This window comes from Leptosomus discolor, chromosome 4 (assembly GCF_034619465.1).
Source record: "Leptosomus discolor isolate bLepDis1 chromosome 4, bLepDis1.hap2, whole genome shotgun sequence".
Taxonomy (NCBI): domain Eukaryota; kingdom Metazoa; phylum Chordata; class Aves; order Leptosomiformes; family Leptosomidae; genus Leptosomus; species Leptosomus discolor.
Window position 1 is genome coordinate 39506144 of NC_141394.1, and position 9594 is coordinate 39515737.

At 35.0% G+C, this 9594-nt stretch overlaps 1 protein-coding gene across 1 annotated transcript in view; it reads left to right on the forward strand.

The window, feature by feature from the left end:
• The window catches only part of DDX60 (DExD/H-box helicase 60), a 35423-nt gene extending 26170 nt beyond the window's left edge, over positions 1–9253 (forward strand). The window contains exons 24-33 of the mRNA XM_086464804.1: positions 334–449; positions 950–1040; positions 1073–1094; positions 1287–1396; positions 1504–1608; positions 1695–1823; positions 2668–2795; positions 6747–6839; positions 8955–9017; positions 9151–9253. Of these exons, the coding sequence (XP_086320930.1) occupies positions 334–449; positions 950–1040; positions 1073–1094; positions 1287–1396; positions 1504–1608; positions 1695–1823; positions 2668–2795; positions 6747–6839; positions 8955–9017; positions 9151–9253 (960 nt within the window). The remainder of the gene's footprint in view (positions 1–333; positions 450–949; positions 1041–1072; positions 1095–1286; positions 1397–1503; positions 1609–1694; positions 1824–2667; positions 2796–6746; positions 6840–8954; positions 9018–9150) is intronic.
• Positions 9254–9594: the final 341 nt, after the last annotated feature.

Sequence of the window (9594 nt, forward strand, 5' to 3'; positions counted from 1 at the left end):
TATCAGTCTTTCTGGGGAAAAACTCAATGATTAGTCTTGCTAAATTTAAAATTCCTACTGTATTCTTTCTTGTATATAGAATTAATTGCTAAAGATGCCACTGAGTATCTAGGGTATTGAAATTTACACTAATTTGCTCTCCAGTGAAGTCTGGAGAGGGATTTACTGGACATGATTTGGATGTCGTGGTCATTTGCTACAACATAAGAATTATTCAGCACTGATCTTTCCAAACTTTTGATTTTTTCAAAACGCAAAACAGCTCCTCTAGTGGGTGCACTTTCATAAGGAACATTTCTCCTTTTCTTTGAATGCTTTTTCCCAAAAATATAGGTCCATTGTCTTGGCAGTGAAATTGGAGTAGAGGTTTGGGAGCATCTTCTGATAACAATTCGATGTCCATTTTTGGCGCTCTCTGCTACTGTCTGTAACCCAGAACACCTGAGTACGTGCGGAATTTTCTTGCTCACAAGAGCATATTTAAATTGGATATGAACTGTTTTAGAAAGAGACATCAATTACTATTGGGGGGCAACTGATTTGGAGTTATATTGTTATGCTACCCTTACTCCCCCAGTTGACAAAAAGTGATACTGTAACTCTTAACTCTCTGTTGAGAACAGGAACTACTATTCCTTCAGATCCTATAATTGAGCTGTGCAATGTAGGAGGCTTTTACATCTATTGGAATTGCCAAAGCCTGATAAGCATGCTTGTCCATCATCAATCAGAGAAGATACCTGCACTATATTTTTATATATAAAGGTGCTATTTCACATTTTTTATTTGTACTCTGAGATAAGCTGGAGAAAATAGCACTGAAGATGGTTAGAGAGGAACTGGAAATTCTATAGGACAAATTGAGCAGATTGTAGTAATTCATCTATTATAGCTGTAGCAATTTTCTTAAAATATCTTTTAGGACTCTTATTTTATTCTTGCACTGTAGCTGGTTACAATCTGTGAAAAGATATTGGCAACGTGCTGAGCAAACAGTAGGAGGAAGCTCTACAAACTCGGAAAGAACTTTACAAGAAAATGTAAAGCGAAATCTAAAGTACCAGAACAAAAGAAAGCGTATCGTGTTAGACTAGGTGTGTATCGCAATATTTTGTAACTAAGAAATAAATTTTAGTGTTATTTCAGCAAAAACTTTAATCATGGTGTGTGAACTCAAGTGATGTTGTTTTCACTTTTCCTTTTAATAAAAACAAATCTTGCAGGCTTAAGTACTTGCTTTTTAAAACAACCAAGTGCCTCATGACTGCATTTTTCTCTCTTCACAGTCTTGTATGAAGAAAGATACAATGATTTGGAGAAGTACGTGTGTTCTCTAAAGGGCAGTGATTTTATCATTGAACATTGTCATCCGTGTGCTGCATTGACAGTCAATCATGTAAGCATAATACTGGTGTCAACATTGTTTAGAAACTGTTACATTTATGCAACAAGGATTCCATCAAAATGATCCTTTTATATTTCTTTTGATGAAACTCCTTGCAGATTGAGAACTATGGTATTCCTTCAGATCTTTCTTTGTCTCCACGAGAGAGCATCCAGCTTTATGACATAATGGTAAAAGTCTGGCAAGAGTGGCCAAGGGCACAGGTATGTATACACAGCTGTGGGCAAAATGTATCCAAATAAATAGATAACAAAGTACTGCAATGTTTTATATTAATGTTGTTTTCCAGGAGCTAGATCCTGAGGAATTTGTCTCTTTCAAGAATAAAGTAGTAATAAAAAAGGCAGATGTGAGAAAATATGAACAGGAACTGAAGAAAGAACTAAGCAAATGGATTGCGCTTGGCCAAAGGCAGAAGGTAACGGTTGTTATAGGCCACTTTCTTAAGATTGTGTACACCTTTAATATAATAATAATAGTTATATGTAATAATATATTTATGGGAGTTTCTCCTCCCATAATTATTATTTATTTGGTTTAACTGCTGCTGTACTTGAAAGATAAGCACTAATATTTGTGGTATTTCCATGAGCATTTTCAAGGTGAAATTTTCACAAACTTCTCTGGGAATCAGACTTCTGATACTGCTGTGAGATTTCAATTCCTCGTTGCTTTAGGTACCTCCTACAATTAGTGAGACTATTGTATCATTGCTTTGCTTTTTTAGTCCACCTCTTTTTTGCTGCTCATTTGAAATGTTCTGTCTAACTGCAGGCAATAATGTATGTTTCCATGTAAAAGATAGAAATTAAAACAAAGAGCAGAAAATCAAGTCCTTGATTGGAGGCCACCTATTCCTATATCAGCCACCTATTCCTATATCATAAAAAGGAATACGACGTGGTGGTGAATTGAAAACAAGTTAAAAATAAGGAATATTTTGGGGGAAACCAATATTTTTAAAATATTCACACTTAAATGTGAAAATATATCATAATCAGTATGTTAGTGACACTATTATTTGCACAGTGATGGTAGCCATGAATGCTACTACAATTTGCATTTTGAGCTCTTACTTAAGTCAGTGGATAACTTTGTAGACCTTTTAGTCTGTATACTATATATGGCTGTTGCAGTTAAGAATGATTTAAAAAATTTGATCCGATAGAAGCTGACACAAGAAAATTGAGTCTTAATATTTGTTAGCCTCCAGCTAGAAGTTTCTGCCATTAAAATCTCCACAATAATACTACTTTGGGCAGGTGAATGAGCTCCTGGAGCACCTTAAGCCAAAACCTGTGGATTGCTCAGAAAAGGAAAAGCGGAAGCATTTTGCAAGCTTTGTGGATAAATTACATGAGATGGATAAGTTGCCTGCCATACTTTTTATGTAAGTATTTACATTCCATGTAGTATATGTGTATTGCCTATATTCAGAAAAATGGTTATTGGAGATAAGCATTGATATGGCTTGGCAAATGCCATTTATATGGTATTTGTTACCTTTGCTTTAAAATATACAACGTAAAGGCCTACAAGTTCTATCAGCCCATATATCTTTATGGCACTAAAGCTTTAGCTGAAATAAAACTGGAAGCATTTAATTACTGTGTGGAAAGGGTAGAATTCACCCATGATGTCTGAGGAAATTACAAGAAACTGAATCACATTAAAATGAGAATCAGATTCTAGTTCCTTTGCTCCAGTGTAGTCAGTAAAATTAATGCATATTCATAGTTTGTGAAATTGATTGTATTAGGAAATTTAGGTTAATTCTTATTTTGTAAAGAAAAAAATGGTGACTTCAGACATGCTAAGAAAGAGATACAATTTCTATTTCACTTTTTATTTATAAGTATTATAGATTATACTGTATATGGTGGAAGTTTTGTACAGGAAAAGGATAATTTTAGTTGCTATTCTTTTATTATTTTGTAGAGGAAATAAAAAAAAAGGGACTTTTTTCTAAATGGAAAAAAATATATTAAGTGTAATTATTGAATAAAAGCGTTTTTATCTGATCATCAATGCATTTGCAGATCCTCAAATACCAGTGATAATTGAATTGCTTTCAGGGTCTTACAAAGGTTAGATTTTCAATATCTGAACAGGTTTAAGGTTGAAGTAACAATTAAAGCAGAACATTGCACCATTTGTTAAATCAACTAAGTTACTTATGCCAATAAATGATGTCCAATGACCAAAGCAATATGAAAAGACATGACTATAAAATTACCAAGCAATATGGATTGCCATTGGGTGAAAAATATTAACTACTACATAATCTCATGTTACTTCCTGGAAGAGACATATAAAAGCAATGTAATATACCACTATCCCCTTTCCTAGCTCCTCCAAAAATAACAGGCCTTCAAAAATACTATTTTTGCAGTAAGGAAGCAAATTAATTCTAGCAGATAACTTTTTTTCCTTTCTTCCTACGCTGGTACAGTGATCTTTTTTTTAGACTGCTGTGTACAAAAAGAAAAATTCCAAATCACCTTTCTAGATACCGTATCTTATCACCTACTTTGAGTTTCAAGTGTGGTGATAACTGGATCATAGAAAGCTTTGTATAAAATGGACATCAACTTAATATGAAGATGAGACTCTAGGGGAGATAAACAGATAAGGTAAATGCAAAAGAAGATTGAATACTCTCTGTGGCTTGCGATGTTAAATAGCAGTTTTCCATTTCCAGTACAGAGCACTAATAAAAAGACCTGCGTAATGGTATAAGATTAGCAACACTACAGTGAAATCCTGTTTTTCCATATGCATTTCAAGATTGCTTATTTTAACAATAGAGGGACCCCTCCCTAGGGTGACATAGGAAATGAAGAGATGTAAATCACAGAATGGTCGAGTTCATAGAATCATAGAATCATTTTGATTGGAAAAGACCTTTAAGATCATCAGGTCCAACCATTATTCTAACACTACCAAGCCCACCACTAAACCTTGTCCTTAAGCACCACATCTATATGTCTTTTGAACACCTCCAGGGATCCAAATTAGAAGAGCAAGGCATGGGCTGCCTTGCATTTTCAGGATATGTATTCCTTTATATATATATTAGTGTTAGTAATACTACTTTTATCCAGGATGTGAGATGTGGAAATTGAATTTTCTATTCTACTTGAATGGTAAAGTTTCTTGTTTAAATGGAAGATATATTATGGTTGCATTCTCCTCATTTTGCTGAATCTGTTTCACTTTGAAAGAGATGTTTTTCATTAGATTTACCAAAATAGAAGTGCAAGATCAAACCCTGTCCTGCAGTTCAAGAAGTGGCAGAGACTTTTGTACTTACCATAATCTGGGGCAAGGCTGCAAAAAAAATACTTTGTCAAACTGCTCAGATCATAACAGAAAGCAGAACAGGTTACTGAATAATGATTAAAAGTATCATTAATAATTTGGAAAGAAAGAATAAGCTTCTCTTTAAAAGAGGAAAATCAAAAGTATGAAAATTATTTAGAAATAACTAGACAGACCTTCTACAGACAGCATTTGAGGTTACAGGTGTAAGCCAAGTACATGCCATGCTGTTGTAAAACCAGAAATTCACATTGGGTTGCATAAAGCAGAGTGCTTTGTATGTGACAACCTTCACATACTTAAGTTGTAACAGGGCCTCAGTTAGAATATTCATTCTTCAGAGCTCCATGCTTCAAGAAAAATGTTGGCTGGGAGTCCAGAGGATAGCAATATTAGATATCTAGCTATTAAGACCTCTGAATAGAGGTTCAAAAAACCCTGGTTTTCTTCAACGTAGGACAGAATAAAAGATGAAGGTAAAATAAGTCTTGTAATAGTAATAGTCCCTTTGTTTTTGGCACAAGTTCACGCTGTTAGCAATTTTGGCTACAGATGAGTCAAGGAGAAAGGCTTAAGTTGTGAGGGGGGGGATTGAGCTGTAATTATACTCACCACTAGAAAGCTCTTTCTTACATCCTATAATCAATTGTGTAGAGGTTCTTTTGAACAAAAGAAACAAACATCTATCAAGGATTTAAGTTTAGAAGATTATTTCCTGTCATTATCTACTGAACTGAAAATTTCTCACTTTTAAAATAGATTGCTGAAAGGGAGCTTGCATAGCTGACATTGCATTTGAAACTTCTTGTCTAGATTTTACATCTAAGAATTGCCATGGCTCTGAACTAGCATCTCATTTGATGGACACCACCAAAAGCATATCTGCCATCTCGCCTTTTGCCTGTTTATCTGGAGTGGTTGATAACTACCTATTTCATGGGGAGATCATTAATAAAGTAAGTTATTTTTTCATGGCAGGCAGAATATTATTACAGTTTCATAAAAATAATTTTTTATTACAATCTTCTTGCCTCTATGTAATATGATGGCACTATGCTCAAGTGTCACTCTTTAGGAAACACAATTTGAAAGGTCTCAAAAAAAATCATCAGCACTGAGTAGCACCACATTATCACAGTGCAAGAAACACAGAATAGATGGATGTAGGAAAAAAAATATAAATAATTTGCTTTCTTGCAAGGTCTCTGTTCCTTTCGACTCTGAGACAAGTGAATTACTCTAAAATTTCGGATTAAAACCATATGCCCAGTTTGTTTTCTCCACATCAGGAGTCTGTTTTTTTTGTTGTTTGGTGGTGTGGTTTTTTTTTTTTTAAATCAATCACACAGTAGTTTCAGGGATCCTAGCAAAAGGCTGCATTATTGCATTGATCATTTGCTTCTCAACTAGGATTTCAGTGATTAGATTACGTTAGCATATCAATTAGCTTAATGGTAACATATATCAACATGTTTAGTGTCAGCTTGCATTTTCCTATGGTCTTCTCCAGGGGCTTTGTAGCATTAGGGAATTATCACATGACTCATAACTCTGTAAGAGAAAAAAAATAAATTCCTACACTGGGGATTTGAAATTCACCTTCATCCTTAAAATGTTCTATGCTTAAAGTTGGGTAATACATTCAGAGCACCAGTGAGAGAGTCTGAAGACATGATCTATGCACATGGAAAAATGTTCATCTAAAACTCAAGAGAAATCCCGTGGCCTAGTCAAACTTTAAATTACTCCAAACGTCCCAGAGCAGCACTGGCAGTGTAGGTCACTGTACTACAAACTATCTCCTGTGTCTACAGCCTACATGCACTTGTGCAGATTTTTTAAGTTGTCCAGGATTAGAAGCGTGGAACTTTCCAGCTGTGGCTCTAAAAGTGTAGGTTTGACAAAATAAACATATAAACAAAATCACAGTAGCTATTCAACAGGTTTTAATTTTTTTTTAGGCTGTCTTACGTTCCCTTGGAATTAATGTCAAAAACTGCCCCCTGCTTTATTTGAACAGGTATGATAATCGGGGAAGGAGAAGGCTGCTCAATGCATATGCACTGGACTTCTATAAGCATGGTTCCTTGATTGCATTGACAACAGATAACTGGTATGTACTACCATTTTTAATAGGGTACGTAAGTACATCTTTTTGTTTTTAAAGCGTTCTCCCTCCAGAACTTAGGGATGGAACAGCTGTTAAATATGATTAGACTAGTTGAATATTTTAATGAGAATAAAACATATACTACATTAAAGTCCAATGGCAATGGCTGTAAAGTATTAAGCCAGGTATTCAACACAAGTACTGTAAATGGGAAGTGTTGACTTCAGTGACAAACGTAATTTTGACAAGCTCTTCAGAAGTTGGTTTTTTTATTTCATCAAGGTTAGAGGAGGAGTTCATGACCAGTGTTAAAAGATACCAGCATCCAAAACATAAAGTCTTTTCTGGTAAAGGAAGACTGTCATCATAGAAACCTGACTTCACAGTAGCAAAGCAAAATTTGCCAGTAATTCAGTATTTGTATTGATTTTGCTTCAATACTTCCCCTTTTCCTCATCTTTTCTACGCATTTAGCAACTTGTCCTGATAATTCAATCATACTGTCATCTCTCTTTAATGGAAAAAAAACCAACCATCCACCAAAAACTCTGTGCCCAAGCTGGTTGACCACAGTAATCTCTCATATTTTCATGTTTAAGCCCGTGGTACGCAGTCTTCCTCTCTTCTTTCTTCCTGGATTGCTTTTGCTCTAGATTTTCCAAAAGTGGAGTTTTAGGCTATTGTTTTACACTCTCTTGCCTATATGTTTTAACACTGATCATGAATTTCTCCTTTAATCTGTTTCTGTCTTTATTATTTGACCAAGCTTTTGACATCTCTGGTACCATGTTACCATCTTCTAGACTGCTGCATTGTACTTCCTCATTTCAGGGACTTTCCTGATCTTTTTAACTGTGAAAAAAACCTTGATTAAATAAACAAACTTTTGAAGAGCCTGTCAAGCTGTTACACTTGATGGATAGAGCTCCAAACAAATAATCTCTAACACACCTTCCCAATTAAACAATTTATAAACTGCATCACTCTTCTGCTTCTTTTTATCAGAAGCTGTTTGAGATTTTCTTTCTTTTGCTCTTACTTTCTGTTTACAGCCCTCTCATCCTCTTCAGTCCTTTAGAGATGCACCTGCTAAATGTGATGTCTTGTCATTTTCATTATTATCACTTCTGCCTTTGAATCTCACTGTCCTTCTGTAACATTGTTCATTAAATCCATCTCTTTTAAAGCTTCTGGCTTTCAGTTCTTAATGAAGCCATTCACGTATCTCTTTTATTCCCAACCTCAGCTCAAAAATCCTCAACCCCATCTCCCAACTACTCTGCCAAGTATCTTTATTTTGCCTTCATGCTCATAGCCAGTAACTTTTTATGAGTAGGAAAATACCACCTCAGTTTGCTCCCTGAGGGTGCTATTTGGAGCATATAATATTATCTGCTTTTTTGGTAAGCTCTTCAAAGCACATTCTAGTAAGAACAGATAGAATATAGCTTCCACGCACTATGGTGGTTACACTAACTGAGTCTGGCACTAATGCCACATTCCCAAGAGATGAGGAAATAGACTGATTATAGAATCACATTTTTTGATTCCATGTGTGTCCCTGCCCATGGCAGGGCATTGGACCTAGGTGATCTTTAAGGTCCCTCCCAACCCAAACTATTCTATAATTATTTTTTTTTTTTGGAAGTGTGACAGTGTTAATTACTAAGAACGGAGTTTATTATGTTGCTTTTCTGTAATAACGATCCTTTTCGCAAAATATAGGGTCTTCATCGTCTGCAGAAAGCTTGCACTATTCTCCTGCTCAGTTTAGCCAGCAGATTCATCTGTAGTAGTGTTCCAGTTTAGCTTGTGATAGGTTAGTTGTTCAAACAGTTGAAAGCATGTTCCCAAGACAGTATTAATAAATTATCTTTCCAAATATTACTCATGAGTCTTTTATATTTTTAGTATAATTACAGAAGTGTGTCTCTACAGCATTATTAATGATTGCAAGCTTATGGTTATTCTACAGTAACCCTTATGAACTAGTATGTCAGTGGTTGAGGCCACGGCATATGCTTTCTGCATCCTTACCCAGCCTACATAGCAGAGTTTAGTAAAGGTGAAATAGTATGTTATAGTGCATATCCATTTGAATTTTTTTATTTTCTTTAGGTTAAATGAAGGAGATGCTTACTACGCACTCAAGGATTTTTCACTCCTCATTAAGTCTATTGGGTATGATAAACTTGTGCTTTGTAATATACGTAATACATTTCTAATATACATAAAGATGAAATATATATTTAATCTTTAAAGCAACTTAAAATGACACAATGCTTTTTTTTAAAAAAAAGCAACAACAACCCAGAGTATCACTGAGTGAACTGTGTGATGATCTGAATGATAATGTTCTACTGGCATTTCAACAACTGGGCAAAATCTATGAAGAGAAACTGAAGTGTATTACCTGAAGAAAAAAAAAAAAGCAGCAGTGCATAATACTCTTGCCACACAGATCAGCTGCCTTTTAAGTTAGGAAATGACTAGGTCTGAGTTATCAAATATGTTTCATAACAAAGCTTTAGTAATATCCAGTATCGGTAACACAAAATTTACTTTAGAAAATTAACCTTTACAAAGGCATTTTAGCAGCTCCCATGTCAACTAAATAATTGTTTCTAATAGATTGCAAAACGATGTAATTGTGCATGTCCTTCAGTTGCACATTTTTTTTCCAGGCAGCGATCTGTATGTTAAAGACAGCTCTCAAATGTACTGAACCAATGGCACAAGTTCTGACAGCTGGTGAGAC